The sequence below is a fragment of the Octopus bimaculoides genome, chromosome 8 (genome assembly GCF_046866305.1).
Source record: "Octopus bimaculoides isolate indiv1 chromosome 8, ASM4686630v1, whole genome shotgun sequence".
In the NCBI taxonomy this organism is placed as follows: Eukaryota; Metazoa; Mollusca; class Cephalopoda; order Octopoda; family Octopodidae; genus Octopus; species Octopus bimaculoides.
In genome coordinates this window covers 39,270,075-39,292,669 of record NC_142935.1, presented here as the reverse complement: position 1 = coordinate 39,292,669, position 22,595 = coordinate 39,270,075, and the positions used below count along the sequence as shown (strand labels likewise).

Genomic DNA, 22,595 nt, shown 5'->3' with positions numbered 1-22,595 from the left:
AGTTTAAAAGCTGCAGTCCGTGCAAACTTTTAAGTTAGCTCCTGCAGAGAGCTAATTGGGCTTGCGGCCAAAAATTAAAAAGAGCAATAATAATAAAGCATTCATTGGGCCCTACTAAAATGGTATTACCCTAACAATATGGTATTACTTTAAATTCAGTTTAAATGAAAAACTTGTAAGTTCATAAATTTTTAGAGTTCTTTTAAAATTTGAATTTTCCACTGTTAGCATATAACAAATACTTGTTCAGACCTGATCCCAATGCTGGAAGAACCAAATGAAAAGATTTTCAATCATGGGATCAGTAAATGTAGACTGACATATAAGACTCCCAGACGGACAGACAGAATTTTGTGTTTATTATTCTAGATGATTCTTGTGATGTTTAAATAAAATAGTAATTTTCCTCTTTAAGAAAAAAAAAAAAAAAAAAAAAATTTAAGTACCCATGCTTCAAAAATATCTCATAAAAATATGAGGAGAATTTCTATCTTTCAAGTCTACAACACTCTGAAAGTTGTATAAATGATTAAGGGGAGAAAAAAGAAAAGAAAAAGGACAAAAGAATGACTCTTTGAAGTGTCAGCATTTTCAACTTGGTTTGTTTTTTCTTAAAGGGGGAAAGGACTATTTTATTTGTAATCCTTATCATCTTAATCAAATACTAGGAAAACAGACAAACTTTGAGTTTTAGTACAATATAGAAGATATATATATATATAATCATGCCAAGGGCCTATAATCCTTTAAGGGATGTTTGCATCCTAGTTCTCCAGTTTATACCAGTGGAAACTAAATACTTTAATTTTGCTTTGCTGTATATTGGTATTTAAATATTTATGAATGAGAAAAAAGAAGGAAATGGAGAAATTGACATATAGAAATCAGTTTATTCAAAGATATTCCAATCAATATAATATGAAATTTTTATCCCTACAGCTGTTTCCATACCCAATTAGTTCAATTACAGAGATTAAATTAAATTAATTAAAAATTTTCAAATTGAAACTGGTTGATTGGGTATTTCATCAGGGGAGAATTTTCAGAAAGGAGTTACATTCCAATGTGTTGGTCGACCCTCGACAGACTCAGATGTATGCATTTTATTACCAAATCTCAAGGGTCGACCAACACATTGGAATGTAACTTCTTTCTGGAAATTCTTCCTTGATGAGATACCAAATCAACTAGTTTTAATTTGAAAATTTTTAATTAATCTAATTTAATTTTTCTAATTGAACTAATAGGGTATGGAAACAGCTGTAAGGATAAAAATTTCATATTATATTGATTGGAATATCTTTGAATAAACTGATGTCTATACATCAATTTTTCGATTTTCTTCTTTTTTCTTATTCATACACACACACACACACACACACACATACATATGACTAGTTTCTGCCAGTTTCCATCGACTAAATCCAATTAGAAGACATAAGTTGGATTGGGGCTATAGTAGAAGACACTAATCCAAGTTGCTAAGCAGTAGGATTGAACCCAAAACCACAGGGCTGGGAAGCAATCACATAGCCACACCTATGTCTAATGATGATTATTTACAAGTATGCATTCTGCTGCTTAATGTGTTAGCATCTTCTCTTGGTGTAGCTATTATTCTTCAGTGAAGTCATTCCTCATCCTATTCTTATCTTGATAACATGAGAATTCCTTACTTTTTTTGTTTGATGGCTGTAAACGAATACATTTACTGTCTCCTGCCTTTACCATTTAAGTTTGCTCTACTTAGTATTTCTAATTCAGATCGTAATTCATTGATTCTTATATTTTACATTAATGTACAACTCTTACGAGGCAAGCTGGCAGAATTGTTAGCATACTGGGCAAAATACTTAGCAGTATTTCGTCCATCGCTACATTCTGACTTTAAATTTCATTGAGGTTGACTTTACCTTTCATCCTTTCAGGGTTGATTAATTAAGTACCAGCTGAGTACTGGGGTCAATGAAATCAACTATCCCCCTCCTTCAAATATCAGGCCTTGTGCCTATATTAGAAAGGATTAATGTACAACTATAAGAATATGAGGTAGGAAAGATGGGGTGGAGTACCTTCAGTTCTGCTTCCCAATGTGGAGAAAGCCCCCTTTTTTTTGTGGGGTAGAATTTAGGTGAAAATTCCTGGTCAAAAACTGTTTGAACAATTGTTGCAATTAATTTTTGAGAAGAGACACAAGCTTTCTAATATTCAATGCATCATTAAAACTGTAGTTCAAATTTTACCCATGATTCCTGTTACATCATGTTCTTCAGAGCACTCTTTTACTACCTTCAGAATACTGAAGAGTTATCTATGCAACACTATAAGAAAAGATTGTTTGAATCATTTCTTTCTGATCAGGTTTATGCAAATCCAGGGTTATTCAAAAAGAAAGAGCAGATTTCAAATTTGTTTCTAAAACAAATGGTAAGAGACACAAACACATTCTACGTATTTCTTGATTGGGGATAGGTTTAAAGTTTATAGCTGAACATGATCAATTGAATTAAGCCTTAAATAAAATAATATTTTAATTTTGTTTTAATGTTTCATTTTGTTCGTTTTATTTAAAGTTGTATAATTTTCATTTGTGTAATCCCTTAGGAAAAGGCGACGCTTTTTGTGTGCTGCAGTTTGAGAAATGTGAATCAATTGTGCAAGTGCAATGTGAATTTCGTCACCAATTCAATAAAAATCCACCTCGTCGCAAACAAATTTATGAATGGCATAAAAATTTCACAGAAAAAAGTTGCATTTGTAAAGGGAAAAGCACCAGTGCTCATGTTGAGTGCATACTATCTTAAAATAAACTTTAAACCTTCCCCTATCAAGAAATATGTAGAATGTGTTTGTGTCTCTTACCGTTTGTTTCAGTCATTTGACTGTGGCCATGCTAGAGCACCGTCTTTAGACAAACAGGTTGACCCCAGGACTTATTCTTTGTAAGCCAAGTACTTATTCTATCAGTCTCTTTCGCCAAACTGCTAAGTTATGGGGACATAAACACACCTATATCGGTTGTCAAGTGATGGCGGAGGGGGGGGGGACAAACACAGACACACAAACATATACATATGTATATATGACAGGCTTCTTTCAGTTTCTGTCTACCAAATCCACTCATAAGGCTTTGGTCGGCCTGAGGCTATAAGTAGAAGACACTTGCCCAAGGTGCCATGAAGTGGGACTGAACATGGAACCATGTGGCTGGTAAGCAAGCTACTTACCACACAACCACTCCTGTGCTTATGTGTAAAATATTTGTATAAAATGTTGTGTACATAGTGTGTTTAAATATGTGCATACTTAGTTTGTGCATGTGTGTATGTGCATCATACTTTTTATGTATTTGTATGTATGTGTGTATGCATTATAGTTTGTGTGTAAGGCAATATGGTTTTTGTTGTAAGAATGTGTGTGTGTGTGTGTTTGTGTACATGTGTACTGAGAAGAAACAATTCCAAATACAAATTTGCTTACAAATTCTCCACTAAAAGGAAAAAGAAAGTGGAACCAAAAAAAAAACACAAAACAAAATGAGAAAAAAATTAATAAAAGGAAAAAGATACAGAAATTCAGGAGAAAAGAGCGTGTATATGAATGTATTTCCTTTTCTTAAACCATTATCATTTACAATATAGTACATTTTGAACTTATATTAAGTACTACTGTTCCCCCACCCCCACCCACTCAGTTTCACCATCCATCCATTCATTCACCCACCCACCCACATAAGGAGAACATGAGGAGGCGGGAAAGTCGTAATATATATTTATATACACACACAAAGTGAATATGTTCAGATGGGTGTACATGTGCACACGAGTAAACTTCATTTCCCTTTCCTTCTTAATACGCCTGACCAAAATAATTCCAAAGGAATGCCACAACTGAAATTCTTGACAATTCACGCAAATAAGACTTTCTCCCACCCTACTCTAACACACACACACACACACACACTTCATATATATTTCTTTCGTTCTAGTTCCCTGTTCTACAGTGATCTCTTATTCTGTTTTCTCTTTCATTTAAACCACAAATGAAACTGACTGTAGATATGGTGGTGGTGGTGGTGAGGGAGGAAGTTTCAAGTCTTACATCTTTAATTTTGCCTTATTATATTACATCATAAAAACTTCCAATTATCTTCACCACTACTTCCACCGAAACGAGCACCGCTACCACCACTACTGCCATTACCATCGGGGCCCTCTGAAGTCAACACTGCCATAACCACCATGAAAATAATGAACATAAAACAGAAGCACAATTATTTGCAAAAGCCATCATCACTGAAAATTAGAGTGAACCTCTAACAAGAAGCATCATCATCATCATCATCATCATCATCAACCCAGAGGTACCCACAATGCTCTTATACTACCCACCCCACCCCAGCCATTAAAACAACTACTAAAAATAAAACAACCACTTTCACACATACTGAATTGGTGCACAAAATGTTCCAGAAAAAATCCCATCTACTTAACATTCATCATCATCATCATCATCATCATCATCATCATTTTAAAGTTAGCTTTTCCAAGCTTGCCAGGATCAAATAGAATTTGTTGATGCAGATTTTTTCTATGGCTGGATGTCCTTCCAGTCACTAACCTTCACTTGTTTCCAAGTAAAAGTAATACTTATCCATAGCCAAGCATGTTTCCATGGACGATTTGAAACAAAGGACATCTGTTTATATCATGGTGATATTCATTTGGAAAGTTGGTGAGCTGGCAAAATCGTTACCATGCCAGGAAAAAATGTTTAGTGGCATTTCTTCTGACTTTTACATTTTGAGTTCAAATGCAGCCAGGGTCAACTTTGCACTTCATTCTTTTGGAGGTCAATAAAATGAGTACCAATTGAACACTGGAGTTGATGTAATTGACTTGCCCACTCTCTTGAAATTGCTGGCCTTGTGCCAAAATTTGAAAGCAATATTCATTTGCAACCATTGCATGATGTCAGACAACACAATGCTCTCACACCACACACACACTATATATATATATATATATATATATATCATCACATTACACTACCATTTATCATCCATTTTCCATGCTCGAATGAGTTGGACAGCTGTATTATCTGCTTTGGCATGGTTTCTATGGCTGGATACCCTTCTAAATGCCATCAACTTTACAGAGTGGACTGGGTGCTTTTTCCATGTCACTGGTATTACTGAGATCACCATGCAACTTGCAAATTAACAAACCAGAGATGAAGGATACTGCCTCTGTATGTTAGATGGGCTCATAGTTGACATGAATATACTGAGTGTTTTTTACTTGGAACTAATACCAGTGAAATCACCAACTAACTTGCAAGACAAGACCCCCTCAAGTGAGCAGGGAGTAGTATTGAAGCAGGCGATGAGAGCATTCAGCATTCAGATTACTTTGTCAAGTGTAATGCTTATCTGTTCACATTGGTTTGAATTAATTATGCATTATCTCATAACTTCTAGATTTCAATGATGTGATTGTTTATCTTAAAAATGACATTGTAGGTTAGGTGTGAGAGGCTGGATCTGGCCAGTTTAAACATAAAACAGGTAGAATATTTGGGTCAGATATGGCTGGTTTAAATGCTAAAGGGCCAAAGTATAAACAAAGAGACAAAAACAGGTATCTTGCTGTAGAGGAGATATATGGCTTTCTCAGTTGAAATATATATATATATAGAGAGAGAGAGAGTGAGAGAAAAATAGATAGGGAGTGACAGAGAGAGAGAGGATGGTGCTAAAAATGGAGTCTCAAAATACAGGGAGAATCTAAGTGGTACAGAGGATTGGACAGAATAAGTGGGTAGGAAGTTTGAGAGAGTAACGAGAGTGGGAGGTAGAAGGGAAGGAAAAAGCAATGAGTGGTGAACATGGGTGGAGGTTACACACACACAATAGGCTTTTTTCAGTTTCTGGCTACTAAATCCACTTCCAAGACTTTGGTAGCTCAAGGTGCCCTCAGTGGGACTGAACCTGAAACCATGTTCAGAAGCAAACTTCTTAACCACAAAGCCATGCCTGCACTCCAGGCATATTTTATATATGTGTGTGTGTTTATACTTTTAATGTGTATGCCTTTATTTGATTTCTTGTGTCCTACATTTGTTTACATTATATTACACAACTCCAGATTTCATATAATTCACAATATGTTCAAATACATTGAATAATATTTATTAAACATTAAACTATGACACTGCAATATATTGTTGTTGCATCTGACACAAGCACACAAAGGTATGTGACCAAGCAGTTAGAGACTCAAGCCCATTATAATAAGGCTGTGAGTTCAACTTGTGGAACAAATAGGGCATTGTGTCCTTGAGCAAAGCAAATAGTTTCATGTTGCTCAAGTCTATAACCTGAAAACAGGTCCCAACCAACTGCTGGTGCAGCCCTTAATGTCCAGGTCTATTCTGACCCTTACTGAATTAACTGACGTTGTTGCACACAAGCACATGGTTGGCATTAGGAAGGGCATTCAACTGTAAAAAACCTGCCAAACAGACTTCGCCAACGCTGATGCCACGTAAAAAGCACTCAGTCCCTTCTGTAAGGTGGTAGGCATTAGGAAGGGCATCCAGCTGAAAAAAACCCATGCCAAAACAGTGAAGCCTGGTGCAGTCTTTTGCCTTGCCAGCTCTTGTCACCTAAAGCAATTAATGAAAGCAAGGTACATACTACCAAGTCATATACGCTAGAGAGTGGAAGAGAAGTGTGTGCGTGTGTTATGGCACAATGAATTGCATGAACAAAAACAAATAAGAATACTCAAATTGAGAATTCAATGAGAGTACTCAACTGCTGTGTGTAATCTCTTTATTGTAGCCGGAAACATCACTATTGGTTACTAAGAGATTCATGGTTCCAATCATAGGCTGGCAATCAGAGATGTGAAACTCAGAAGATTTCAGGTTACAGTAAATGCGTGTGTGTGTGTGCGCGCGCATGCTCACGTGCATGAGTATATACATATAGATACATACATATATAAGTATTTATAAATGCACACACACACAAACATACTCGTAAGATTCATAAGTGCCTTGGCATAAAACTCTAGGCTTTTGAGTAACTGTATGAAAAAAAAACAATTACAGTTCTTTCTGATTCTATTCCATGCTGAATTAATTGAGATGAATGTTGAAGATGGTGGTGGTAGTGGTGGTGGGGATAGTGGTGTGTGTGTGTGTGGAGGATGGTAAGTGGGGGTATTGCTCTGCTGGTGGTGATGGATGAGATCTTACAATGAAAGCTGAACAAACAAAAAAGCCATATTGTAGGTGGTGGTGGTGGCGGGATGCTGATAATGACGCCGACGATTACAAGGATAATGATGATGATGACGATGATTACGATGTTGGATGTGTTGATGACAATGATTACGATAATAATGGTGATGATGATTATGATGTTAATAATGAAGACGACGACCCAGTCGTGGGTGATGGTTACGATGTCGGTAATAGTATTTTTGTAAATGGTAATAACGATTGCGGTTTTAACAAGACGATGGCGGTTGAAGCTAATGGGCTGGAGTCAATAATATTGTCTACGCTCGGTATTTTGTTTTAGGCTCACTTCGTCTGCGTTACGTACCCACCATTTTTCTTTTATTTATTTCGATGCAATTGTATCCCGTTACATACAACGTCCTTTTCGACCTATATAACTAACGTTTGACCTTCATTTTGTTCGTGTATTTATATTCACCCATTCTGTCTTAAATGAAATTTGCGTATGTGTGTATTATATATAATATCTTAGTTACCATCATCACGGACGTTGTTGATATATATATATATATATATATATATATATATATATATATACATATATATATATATATACACATATATATATACATATATATATATACATATGTATACATATATATATATACATATGTATACATATATATACACACACATATATATATATATATATATATATATATATACATTATATATATATATATACACATATACATTATATATATATACACATATATATATACATATATATATATACATATGTATACATATATATACACATATATATAAACAGATATACATACGCATACACACACACACACACATATATATATATATATATATATATATATATATATATAAAAATATAAATAAATAAGGCGACGAGCTGGCAGAAACGTTAGCACACCGGGCGAAATGCTTAGCGGTATTTCGTCTGCCGCTACGTTCTGAGTTCAAATTCCGCCGAGGTCGACTTTGCCTTTCATCCTTTCGGGGTCGATTAAATAAGTACCAGTGACGCACTGGGGTCGATATAAACGACTTAATCCGTTTGTCCCCTCTGTGTGTAGCCCCTTGTGGATAGTAAAGAAATAACACACATATATATATATATATATATAGAGAGAGAGAGAGAGAGAGACACACATATACATATATACACACACATCCGTGATGGCAGCTAAAATGTTTGAAACAGACAGTCATTTTTTTTTGTTTGACAGTTTTACCAAAACACTACATAAATGAAAGAATACATAAATTATATAGATGTATTCTTTCATTTTTGTAGTGTTTTGGTAAAACTTTCAAAAAAAAAAAAAAAAGAAAGGACTGCCTGTTTCAAGCATTTTAGCTGCCATCATGGACGTTGTGTGTGTTCGCAAAAACAGTCAACGAGGAATGAGGTGCTATGTGGGCGTCAAAAATACTAGAAATTTCAACCAAGTCTTACTTAAATTAAACCCCTCCCTCTTAAACTTTGAAGGAGATAATGGATAACGTAGTCCTAGATATTATCTCTGAATAATAATAACAGCAGTAGCAGCAGCAGCAGCGACGACGACGACGACAACAACAACTCTTTCTACAAAAGCATAAGGCCTGAAATTTGTGGGGAGGGGTCGAGTACGTAACTGGTTTAATCGTTCCCGAAAGGATAAAAAGTAAAGTCAACCTCGGCGGAAATGCAACTCAGAACGTTGCGACGGGCGAAATACCGCTAAGCATTTCGACGCCTTAACAATAATAATAATGATAGTTGAAGTGGTTATGGCTGGAATGCCTCTGATCATAGGTCTACTCTCTCAGTCTCTCAGGGCTCACTTCGAATTGAGCAATGACAATATATAAAGCTGATTTAGCACTTTCTAACGACTTCAATGAATCCCGGAAAAGAAAGCTTTTTTGTCACTTCATTTCAAAACCAATCCACTTGTTCTCTTCAATATTTTCCTTTGCGCATGGATACACATGAACTTATTAATGTACACACAAGCGCGCAACTTACATGTACATACATAATACTTTTATATACATAAAAACATAAATATATACATACACATAGATGCATACATACATCGAGATAAGGATGGTTCTAGACCTCCAACTTGAGAAAATAGAACATACCAGTGTGGAAGACATAACCTACATCATTTGCAGCTCTCTTAAAAAATGTCCGCAAAATGCTCCCGTCCCATAACATGTGACATTGTCGCTAAATGTATCTACGATGTTATAGATAGGAAGAATTGTCCTGATAACCATGCCGAAAGCACACCAACACTAGAAAATATCCACACGTTAAAAAATAAACATTACTGGTGGAACATGCCAACATTTCAATAAAAACAGCACTCGGGTGTAAGCACAGGCCAGATATTGTTATCTGCGACTGGGAGTAAAAGTCATGCACTGTTATAAGAGATCAGCTCCCAATAGACGTGGATGTCTCGTCGAAATTTGAGGAATATTGAGAAACTCACTGCCGGCATACCAACATAAGTGTGCACCCCGCTACTTTGTTTCTTCATAACTTTCAGAAAAATGGATACTTTTAAATGACACTTTCTAGAAATACTTTTCAAATGGCGTAGATTACATTATATCGGAATTTAATTTGAGAAAAAAACAAAAACAAAAAAAATGGTAGGCGTGCATGCATACATACATAGCGACATGCATCCACTAGTGTAGCTAGAGTGTGTACCACTCGGGGCGGCCCTTCCGTTTGCCGTCCCTGGACCTCACAAAAAACACATTACCTATAGCAGACCCAAAAGTGCCGACGGGGCGGACCGCCCCTAACTACGCTAGTGCATACATCACATATGTAACTACACTAGCTGAGAGATGATTTTATTCTTTTTTTCTTTTACTTTCAGTCATTCGACTGCGGCAATACTGGAGCACCCTCTTTAGTCGAACAAATCTACCCCAAGACTTATTCTTTGTAAGCCTAGTACTTATTCTATCGGGCGTTTTGCCGACCCGCTAAGTAACGGGGACGTAAACATACTGTAGTAACGCCGTGCGCATGCGTAGTCTCACGCATGTGTGGAATTCAACAACCAAGTTTTCCCGCTTCATTCTGTCTCTTTCTTGCTGGCCAGCGATTGAGCATGGACGTGTTTAGTTGTCTCTCTCCATCTTTCGGACTTACGCTCGACAGCTCGCTTACATCTACATACCAACGTCCCAACAACCATGCTCACACACACAGAAGCTGTAACAACAAACTAGAGCTAAAGATGTATATATTAACCACCTGAATAAATGTTATTTAAGTTGATAGTCTGGAGTTCAGCGTTCCGTTATATTCTTAATTCTATACAGGAAAGTCAGGTATACATCTAATGATGTATAACCCACTTTCCTATAATACCAACATCGGTTGTCAAGCGATGGTGGGGGATACACACACATATATATATATATATATATATATATATATATATATATATATATATATATATATATATATATATATATATATATATACGACGGGCTTCTTTCAATTTCCGTCTACCAAATCCACTCAAGGCTTTGGTCGGCCCGAGGCTATAATAGAAGACACTCGCCCAAGGTGCCATGCAGTGGGACTGAATCCGGAACTATGTGGTTGGGAAGCAAGCTTCTTACCACACAGCCACTCCTGTGTAGAAAATTTCATTGTAAAATACCCACTTTTCTGAAAATTATAAGGAAATGAAATGAAGGCCGACTACAAATGTGTAGATATGCCAGCCACCTTCCAGCTCTAATCATTCGTTTCTATTATCATAGGTGCACTGGACTACATAACAAATCTAGAAATGGTAGGATTAAAAAAAAAATGAGCTAGATGATTCGCATTCCCTAAATACAGTCGATTATAGATACAGTAAAATATTTATAAAACATTTCACGGATTCCATATTTAAGGTCCCTAGGTTAGGACAATATACACACAATAGCATATGCATATGGACTACATATAAACACATACATAAATAGTACGCACACACACATGCACATGCGCACACCAATTCAGATAGCCACAAACCCTCAAGAGCTGACTTGACTTGAACAAGTCTTGTTACTTTGTGACCGGCTTGAAATCCGCAAACGAAAAGCATAAATAGTGTACGTAAACATACACTTAGATGGATACGTACGCACTAACACCCGCACACACACACATACACTCAGGAAGTCGATAACGGGTGCAGGGCGAAGATCAAAAACTTATTGAATTTATTAAAAAACAAACATTAACGCTAGAGATATGAGTATTGTGTCACACGACATGTCTGGTGACGTTTAGTAGCACCCCTCAATGGACGATGTGTGCTCATTCTTCTTGCTTAAATAAATAACTTAAATGCGACATTTTTTCTTTTATTTTTCTTCTCTTTTCGCCATGTTGCAGTTTTCTACAGTTTGAGATTTGGATTTTAACGTGGTTTTCTATTATATACGTATCGTATACATATGTTATATATGTAATTACTAAATAATCTAAATTTTCATTAAATAAACTGCAATGTTCGAAATAAAATAAAAAAATATGCGACGAGGTTGTATGGTAAGAAGCTTGAATAAATCACGGTTCCGTGTTTAGTCTCACTGCGTGGCACCTTAGCCGACCAAAGCCTTGTGAGTGGATTTGGTAGACGGAAACTAAAAGAAGCCCGTCGTATATATATTTGTTTGTATGTCTTTCTGTCTGTGTTTGACCCCCCCCCCCATCGTTTGACAACCGAAGTTGATTTGTTTATGTCCCCGTAACTTAGCGGTTCGGCAAAAAGACCGATAGAATAAGTACTAGACTTACAAAGAATAAATCCTGGAGTCGATTTCTTCGATTAAAACCCTTTTAAGGCGGTGCTCCAGCATGGCCGCAGTCAAATCCCTAAAACGTGTAAAAGAAATTATTAACATCTACGACACGTTCTCCGGCTCCAACCTTGCTGCATCGGTCGCAAACCCAGGCATCGCCGCCTGTAACTCAGAGAAGAGGAAGAAAAACAAATACAGGAGCCTGACCAGCCGCCGTCGTGACCTTGGGTGCACACATACACACACACACATATATTTCTCGGACTCCGCACTGTCGATTTCCTCCGCAAAATCGGGATAAGTGCGGCTCGTCTGAGAAACGAGCCCTGCCAGATGGGGGTGGGGAAGCTGCTGCAGGGAGTGTTGCTGGCCATTGTCCGCAGTAACGCCTTTGCAATCATATCCACGGGGCGCGGCTAAACACGCTATTTGTTCTAGAGTGTACGACCCGTTTTTCCTTCACCTCATCTTCATCCGCTTAACCTCACCCATTTTTAAAACTTTTTCTTTGTTTCCTTGATGAGGTAGTTAAGGTTATTTTTTCTCTCACGATAATTTGATCTTTTATACTTTTAATGTTTGTTCTTTCTTTTTTTTCTGTAAAAATGTTTTATAAACTGTTTCAATGTTAACATTACAATGTTATCAGTCCTTGTAATGTCCCCCTCATTTATGCCTCTGTAGCTAATAAAAGAAATTATTATTAAAAACAAAGATGAATTGTTCATCAGAGTGACCGTTCAGAATAAACGTCGGAGACAACCAGGGAAGTGTCTACGCAGTTGCCATACAAGTAAGAAATACCCGGGCAAATCATTCCTCAAAATATACTGTGCCTTAAAATAAAGAACACATTTATGAACATAATCATATATATATATATATATATATATATATATATATATATATATATATATATGCCACTACTGGTGATATCATCAAATTTTGAATTTATCCACATGATATGAACAGTAGTGACATCTAACTTCAAATCTCAGAGTTTGAATATTTCATTTATATATTTTTACGCACCATATGCTCTGATTTTGGCGCAAAACAAAACCAGTTGCACAGTCAGAGACTAACATGAACAGTCACGGATTTAAACTGGTGGTCCACACTGACGAGGCTCAAGGTTAAATAACCAAAAGCCGAAGCCTGGTTTGTGGATATCCCTAATTGCATAATATTTTTATTTGTGGTGTTAAATGTTTTAATTCTTTGTTTTCCTCGCATACTGTTTTTCTCTGTTATATTGGTGCGCTACGGTGGATTATTTAAGACTTAGCTCTTATTTCTAACAAGTAGATGCTCATTAAGCATCATTACGCTTCGTGCAAATTTATAATTCATAGCTCTTTAAAGCTATTATAACTGCGTTCCACCCATGCCACTACTGGTGATATCATCAAATTTTGAATTTATCCACAGATGATATGAACAGTAGTGACATCTAACTTCAAATCACAGTGTTTGAATATTTCATTTATATATATATATATATATATATATATATATATATATATATATATATACACACACACATACACAATGCCCTGAAAAAAAAAAGACGAGTTGGTCATGAATGGCTTGGGATTAAACAACAAAGAACATCAAGGATTTGATTTTTCTATGACAAACACTAGAGCAAGTCGAAGAGAAGGATTCTTCGCTGTCATTCGATCTGCTAGAAATAGTAGTCAAATTCTCAAATTATACCTTACTGTCTTAAAAAGAAATAAACAGAAAGATACATAAGATGATGTAAACACAACGTATCTGAATTAAAAAAGAAATGAAATTTGGCTGGAAACTTTTAATCACCGGTCTACACGATCAGATGTTATGGGCTTAAACAACATCAGTTGGACTGTAATCTAAGTGATTCTAGGTCTATTTTGGTATAAACGTTTAGCTGAAGGTCTAATAAGGGAACCCTTATGCGATCGCGTATTCTGCGAAAAATAACAGTCAAATCTCCTTCAATTTACATCCTATCGACTTAAAAACAGAATGAACACATTGGACACTGTATATAGTCTGAAATATAAGTTAAACATACAGTTTACCGTCGCAAAGAAAGCAAAAAAAAAAAACGAGAAAATAAATTGTTAAAAAACCCGGAAGTGACGCCAGTCATATACCAAAACTTGATAAAAAGAACTTAAAGGACCCCGTCCCTGGTCGCACGTGCGAAACACTGGCCCTTTATACTGCAATGGATATATTTCCAAGAACACTTTTGATATTGGACGGGTAGGCGGATCTAGTTCAAAACGGAGGCACCGGTTTTCATTTATGTTTTATGTAGTGTTTTTGGTACCGAAAGACTTTCAAACTTCGTATACTTATCTATTTTGTGTTATAGAACAGAAAAAATTTTTTGTATTCGAATTAATTTCATGTAAAAAATTGTCTTATTTCGATAATTTCAACCAATCACTGACAAGTATTCAGCTGTTTACAGTTACTCCTTTGGCAGTTTAAGCGGTGTAAAGCGTATTTAATCTCCATTACTTCTGACATTTTGCAGTGAGGCAACACTCGCGTGTTCGTTTTCCCTAACCGACTTGCTCCTTCCCTAAAAAACCAGGCCTTGTGCCTATAATAGAAAGGTTTATTAGCTACTGCCAATATGCTTCAGCCATTTTTTGACAAGGAAATAATAATTTTATCACCGCCAGAATCGTTTGAGAATCGTTTGTTTACGTAGTCAGCACTTACTGTATTCGGCTGAATGGACGTCAGTCATTGGTTGAAATTACAGAAATACGACAACTTTAACATGAAATAAATTGAAATATAATAATTTTTCTTAAGAAGACTAAGAGAAAAAGATGTTTTATATGACACATTCTACCAGTGTCCCAAGTTTCAAACTGTTTCGTTAAGAAAATACTAGTGCCCCCGTTTTGAACTAGATCCGGGTAAGGCTTCATATGTGGGTCTCGGCAACTTCTATACCATTCCCTCGATTTTGTATGGCAAATCCATACACCGACTAGAAGGGCGATGGATGCTCGCTATGACGAAAGTTGGGTGACAATGTGGGATTAGTAGTTAAATAAATTGTCCATCGTCCAGTTTTTTAAGACAATTTACTTTCACTTCATTACGATGGTAAACTGCATATTAACCAAATATAATACGTCTAGAAAAAAAAAAAAAAAGATAATTACAGCTGGTGTACCTTTGATGAATTTTTCCCAACTAGGGCTAGTTTGGGATTAAAGAACCATTACAATATTCCAGTCGTGAAAATCAAGTTGTTTTTACAGACTTAGTAAGTATAATATTTTCTGATTTAGGCAAAAGACAAGCAATTTTGAGGTACTACTAAAGCAGCGCGGACCCGATCCCTATCCCTAACCCTAACCCTAACCTGTCCCTAACCCTATCCCTAACCCTAACCCTAACCCGCGTGTGCAAATGAATACGTGTTTCAGATTAGGTGCTCATACCTCATAACTAGAAGAGGAAAAAAATATTTCTAAAAATTTATTTCTGAATTTTTTTTTAGTATTGTAGGTTTCAATACAGTGTAAATTACGATTGAATTTTTTGCAAAAGAAAAAAAAAAATTGTTTTTTTCATAAAATATTTCACTTTTTAATATTTTTTTGCTGCCATCCTAGCTTTTGTAGGATCCCTGTTTGAAAACTTCGCCATATTAACTTGATTAACGCTCTTTACGTGGGTCATTATAACGTTGCCACAAATACAGATAAGAATCCACGAGACTATTTTTAGCAGTGATATCAACACATAAAGGTAGTATAAGTCGCCACACGACTGAAAAACCTAGACTCACTGTCATAACCTCCAAGCACTTAATAACTTTAGATAACATCTCAGAATGTACTGTTACACGGCCTGTTCTAAAGCTATGTTGAAAAGAGAAAACAAATTTAATTAATTAGAATCTGTTGTAAAAATTATGAAACAGATATAATTAATAAACTTCAATCACAAATACACAGCCTACTAACCATATTAATTCAATTAAAAACCAGCAGTGAGAAATAGGACGAGAATGTATCTAATTAACGCTTATGATGTAGTTCTTCCCTGTTCAGTGATTGCTTTCTAAAGAATGCTTCTAATATAGTTTACAATTTCCCCGAGTCTTCTCTCACGAAGCTATCCATGGTTGCAGGATATCATGTCCCAAACACTTCTCTTTGCCTCACAGTGATCTGAGGCAGACGAACACTATTTTTACACTATGTTATATCTCAATATACAGGTTTTTAGAATAATCCGAATACAGCACACAAACATACATATCAGACAACACACACGTCCGTCCGACTAGGTTTTGTATGTGTAAGCGCAAGCATTCACAAACATTACAACCAAGACCGGATTTAAGGTAGCTGGTTCCTCGAGAAAGTTGAACTTCGGCGCCCTTCTAAATGTGCTTTTTTAAAAAACTTTCGCAAGGAGTAAAACATAAATGTAGGAATAACGTGTTGATTACAATTTATTAGACACAGCGTTTTATTTTATTCAATATTTTCATCTCCCCAAAGGCGTCGAGGTGGCAGAATCGTAAACACGCCGGACAAAATGCTTCAGAGGCATTTCGTCTCTCTTCATGTTTTGAGCCCAAATTCTGCCGAGGTCGATTTTGCCTTTCTTCCTTTAGGGGTCGATAAAATAGGTACTATTTGAACACTGGGGTCAATGTAATCGATGTATCCCTTCCCCCGAAATTGCTGGCCTTTTGCCAAAATTTTAAATTAATATTTTAATCTCTCCTTTTAATTGGAAGATCCAAATGCAAGACTAGGTGCCTCCAGTACGTAACGACCAGGGTAACTGCCCACATTGCCTGTACCTTGAGTAGATTCTGATGTTAACATGTACATTCATATCAGAGATCGATTAGAAAATGTTGATTTCTTTTAGTCAATGTGCAGCTGGTAATTTGACGACTGTATCAGTCACGCTCTGATTGAGTAAACCTATAATGATATCCAGTCCAGCTGTTACCATGCGTTTGAGTTCAAATAGCGTGTCGAAAATGACATTATTCGACGTGTTCTTCGCTTTTAAGATGGTAGAGCGAAATTTGTGGGAGATTTGGTTGTTGTTTCTAGTGAATATACAGGGGTCTCCTCGCTGGCTCGTAATAGACCACATACATTATTACATGTTAAATTTGGTAAGATCACTTCCTGTGAAAAATGAAAAATCTAATATTTTGAGACTATTGTCGTTTACCTAGGAGAAAGAGAGAGAGAGGGTGTTGATTGTAGTTTGGGTTGTGACCATTTTACAGAAATTTACTTTATAAATCGTGGGTAATACGATATCAAATGATGTAAGGTTGAATTTGTGTCTAAACTCCAACAACAGAAACAAGGACCGACAACAAGTATCAAATCAAACGATGACATATTTATACTATTTGGTTCAAGGAGGCAATATATCTATACATATAAATTTGGCATGGGCGATTCTTTCTTGTCTTGGGATACACGGTCAAACAGCTGGGTGAAATTGCACGAAAAATTACACAGATGTGTAGAATGATCCGGTGGTGATGCTGGGCTTTGTATTTTTTCATAGCTCCCATGGTTACCAAGATAACCTACTATAATAATACTCTTGCGTTTATGAATGAGAAAGGAAGGGGGTGATAGATGAATAAGGAACTCACAACCTCACGATCGTAAGCTCGACGCTCTAACCACTAAGCCATGCCATGCGCCTTCACTATATATATATATATATATATATATATATATATATATATATATATATATATATATATATATATATATATATATATATATATATATATATATATATATATATATATATATATATATATATATATATATAGAGAGAGAGAGAGAGAGAGAGAGAGAGAGAGAGAGAGAGAGAGAGAGAGAGAGAGAGAGAGAGAGAGAGAGAGAGAGAGAGAGAGAGAGAGAGAGAGAGAGAGAGAGAGTCAACAAAAGAGCTGCAGGAAGAGTGCTTATACTATGCTTGGTGGCAGACGCTACACAAATTCACACGGTGAAAGATACTTATAGGGACAGTGAAGAGGGGTGGGTGTACATATATATATACAGAAAGAGAAAGAGAGTGTGTGTACGCGTGCGTCCGAACTTTCATGGTATATGATGAACACAGAGAGTAGTTTTTCACTTTTCTTTCAACTTTTTGAAGATTGTTTTAAGTCCGTAAGCTAATGATTATATATATATATAAATGTATTATTGAAAATTAGGGCTAAGAGAAAAAGTTGTTTTGTATGACACATTCAGTACTACTAAAGTAGCACGGTCCCGAACGCGCAGTCGCGCGTCCGCGCTAGCTAGTCGTGAGTGGTCGATCCTAACCCTAACCCTAAACACGTATTCATTTGCACACGCGGGTTAGGGTTAGGGATAGGATCGACCATTCAAGACTAGCTAGCGCGGACGCGCGACTGCGTGTTCGGAACCGTGCTGCTTTAGTAGTACCACACATTCTACCAGTGTCCCAAGTTAAAAGTGTTTCGTTAAGAAAACAAGTATTTATTTAATCATTTTTTTTATAAACACCAAGAAACTATAATTATTGTATGCATACCATATTTCCGGATATTACCCACGGTAGCAAAAATATACTCCCACAAAAACCCATTAAACGACGGATAACACTTTAGTTAATATGATTTTAATTATGATGTTAAGTCATCGAGCTGGCAGAATTGTTAGCACGCCGAACAAAATGCATAGTGGCATTTCGTCCGTTTTTACGTTCTGAGTCCAGATTCCATCGAGATCGACTTTGCCTTTCATCCTTTCAGGGTCGATAAAACAAGCACTAGTTAAACACTGGAGTCGAAGTCGATATAATCCCTTCCTCCAAACTTACAGGCTTTGTGCCAACATTTGAAACCAATATAATATTAATTATGATGTTTTCATTACATAATTCCAAAAGTAAGCGGTTTGGCTGAATGTTTGGGCATCAGGATAAAGAAGAATGTGGTGAAGCATTTGTTACGGATCTTTACATTGTGAGCTCAAATCCTGCTGAGGTCAAACCTGCTTTTTTTTTTTTTATCCTCCTGAAGTCGATAAAATAAAATAGCAGTGCAGTACTAAGTCCAATGTAACCGACTAGACCATTCTCATCAAAACTGCTGCTGGCCTTCAGCCTAATTAGAAACAATTATATAATTAATTTTGTAATTTGCTATTTGATTTTTTTTTATTTATGTGCTATATTTGTCGGTGGAGGCGCAATGGCCCAGTGGTCAGGGCAGCGGACTCGCGGTTTCGATTCCCAGACCGGGCGTTGTGAGTGTTTATTGAACGAAAACACCTAACGCTCCACGACGCTCCGACAGGGGATGGTGATGGACCCTGCTGTACTCTTTCACCACAACTTTCTCTCACTCTTACTTCCTGTTCCTGTTTATGTTGTACCTGTATTTCAAAGGGTCAGCCTTGTCACACTGTGTCACGCTGAATATCCCCGAGAACTACGTTAAGAGCACACGTGTCTGTGGAGTGCTCAGCCACTTGCACGTTAATTTCACGAGCAGGCTGTTCCGTTGATCGGATCGACTGGAACCCTCGACGTCGTAAGCGACGGAGTGTCAACAACATATTTGTCGACTCAAATGATTTAAAAAAAATATGATATCAGTTTGAGGCTTGTATCATCCAACGATGGAATCAATCTGCAAACAGCTGTTGGGTTTGTAATACTTTTCTTCAACCCTTTTAATTCTATATATTATTTGTATTCTGTGTAAGTCGGACCTTTTTGTACGTATACATATCTACATTTTTTGTATTTCACGTATTTAATTATACTTTATATATTGATCTGTCTAACTTATCTCTACATTTACTTCTATACCCGCTTAAGTTTAATTTATTGAGCACCACTAAGTGTATTCTATACGCAGAATATCTGAGTAGAAAAGAATATTTGTTATGCTTAAGGCGATGAGCTGGCAGAAACATTAGCACGCTGGGCGAAATGCTTAGCGGTATTTCGTCTGTCTTTACGTTCTGAGTTCAAATTCTGCCGAGGTCGACTTCGCCTTTCATCCTTTCGGGGTCAATAAATTAAGTACCAGTTGCGTACTGGAATCGATCTAATCGACTGGCTACCTCCCCCAAAATTTCGGGCTTTGTGCCTAGAGTAGAAAAGAATATCTGATTCTCATCTATGAACTATATAATATCAATTTACTGAATTATTTCAACTAATGTTTAATTTCTAGCGATGTCTTATAAGAAATGAATGAAGAACGCGAAAGTATCTAAAAATAAAGCAATTATCACAGAACTAAAGAAGTTATTTAGTATTTGACATTCACTCTTTCTCCCCACTCTTTCATTAATTATATAAGAGTTTATAAATACATGTTATATGTGATGTCACGGTGGTGGGTCAGTGGAATAAAGAGAGACAGTAAACTAATGCCTCATGGTATATGGTTTCGTACTTCATTGTTTAATGTTTTAAACCCTTTCGGCATCGACTTGTCTTTTTCGCTCCTTTCTTCGGAGATCAATAAAATAAGAACCTGATAAAAGAAAAGAAAAAGTAAATGGTATCTCGTTTTGGCACCGATGACGAGTAATCTCAGTTGTTCCATTTGCGGAACTACTAAGTATATAGAGAGTATGATGGAGGAAATTCTATAGAAAATTCTACTGGTAACGTACTAGTTCTAATTTTTTTGTTAACTTACGATCAGAGCCTATAAGAAGTGAGAAATAGGTATTCAACCGATACGTCGGTCCAGGGCTGTCTAAATATCATCATAGGCCCCTAGGCAAAGTAAATGCACTGGACCCTATAATATTTACTTATTGACAGCAAGTCACAACATAAATACATCAGAATTGGGTTTCCAGTCCCGTGGAGTCCTAGGGCAACTGCCCAGTGTGCTCAAGCTTTAAGATGGCACTGCGTCGGCCCAGAACTCGGTAGAAAGCTATGAAGGTGCTGACTTAGCGTGCAGTCTACTACAGTACCTGTAGTCTACGCTGTGAAATGATCTGATCTGGAACAGGCTTACGTTTAGGGCTAGGGCAAAGCTTTAGGATTAGGGTTTAAGTTAGAGTTAAAGCAGATTGCACGCTAAAGTATAAATGGCAAAGTAGACCGTGCGCTAAAGTTGCACCCTTATGAATATATGACAGGTTCTTCCCCAGTGGCGTAGTGACGGTTTTGGTCGATCTATGCGGAAGCCAAATTGGCTGCCCTTTTCCTTAAACATGACTTCTACTACAGCAACTGTGCTACCCTTCCCAAAAACTTGGCTGGCCCGCGTGGTCGGCACGGTATTGGCCGACCTGTGCAGTAGCCAAATTGGTTACTCACCTGCCTTAAACACAACACACTTTCAACAACAGCGATGGTGCAATCCCTCCAAAATAGTGGTTGCCCTTTGCAGTCGACACATCCTACACACCCCACACAACATCACAGCTCTTTCTTCAAAAATGGGGAGTGACGGATACTCTCACGATCTCCTTTAATTTTAATTTTGCGATGGAGAAAGGAAGTATGTGTGCGTGTAAGTGTGTGTGAAAGCAGACTTCTTTCGGCCTACTCGCGATACACGTCAGAGGCAGGGTCGGTTGAAGGTACCTGAAATTCGGGCAGTCAGCTGAGGCGTCACGTAATATGTTTAAGATTTATGAAGTAAGAGAAATGAATGTATAAGTGAATAAACGCATTGTTTCTATATTTGATAATTTCACATTTTTTCACAAGGCCAGCAATATTAAAGGAATAGGCAAGTCGGTTACATCGGCCTCGGTATTTTACTTAATCGACCCCATAAAGTTGAAAGCAAAGTTGACTTCGGTGGTATTTGAACTCAGAACACAAAAAGCCGGAAAATTGCTGCTAAGCATTTTGTCCAATGCGCTAACGATTCTGCCTGCTCGTTGCTTTATCCCTATGTTTAATAAATTGTATTAAACAATTTATTCTTATAATTACTCCTTCAAAACATTAAAACGACAAACAAAATACTTGTAACGACGCTGAAATTCAGCTTGCTCTGGAAATAGACCGGTCCTGTGTAGAGCAAATAGAAATATGTAGGCACACTTTGTGCATACAGCCAAAAGCTATATTGAAAAAATGTTTTGGTAAATTCAGAATACTAGACCCGGAAATTATCTATTTTGCTAAAAACCATTGTTTCTTCGGATTTGTGTTTTAAATATCAGAGGCTACAAACAATTTTTTTGCCCCTCTGCCACTACTAGCACCCAATACTTCTATAAAAAAATGAAAAAAAAAAAAAAAAATAAAATCGGAACAAAACTCTCCTAAAAACTAAATTTGTGAGAATAACATATTCTATATAATTGTAGAAAAGTGTATATTTGAAAAAAAAATCGAAAAACTTAAAAAAAAGAAGAAATTTCGGAAAAATGAAAAAGTCAAGCTATATGTGTGTGTGTGTGTGTGTGTGTGTGTGCGTGCGTGTATGTGTTTGAAAAACA

The 22,595-nt window shown here is 36.6% G+C and overlaps 1 protein-coding gene across 2 annotated transcripts in view; it reads right to left on the bottom strand.

The window, feature by feature from the left end:
- LOC106883849 (protein FAM78B) overlaps window positions 1–22,595 on the bottom strand; it is an 85,348-nt gene that overhangs the window by 46,076 nt on the left and 16,677 nt on the right. Inside the window, exon 2 of one of the 2 annotated variants that reach the window (XM_089356359.1) lies at window positions 20,573–20,653. The exons of the other annotated variant lie outside the window; for it this stretch is intronic. Within the exon in view, the coding sequence (XP_089212485.1) occupies window positions 20,573–20,577 (5 nt within the window). The 5' untranslated portion in view covers window positions 20,578–20,653. The remainder of the gene's footprint in view (window positions 1–20,572; window positions 20,654–22,595) is intronic. 2 annotated transcript variants of the gene reach the window in all.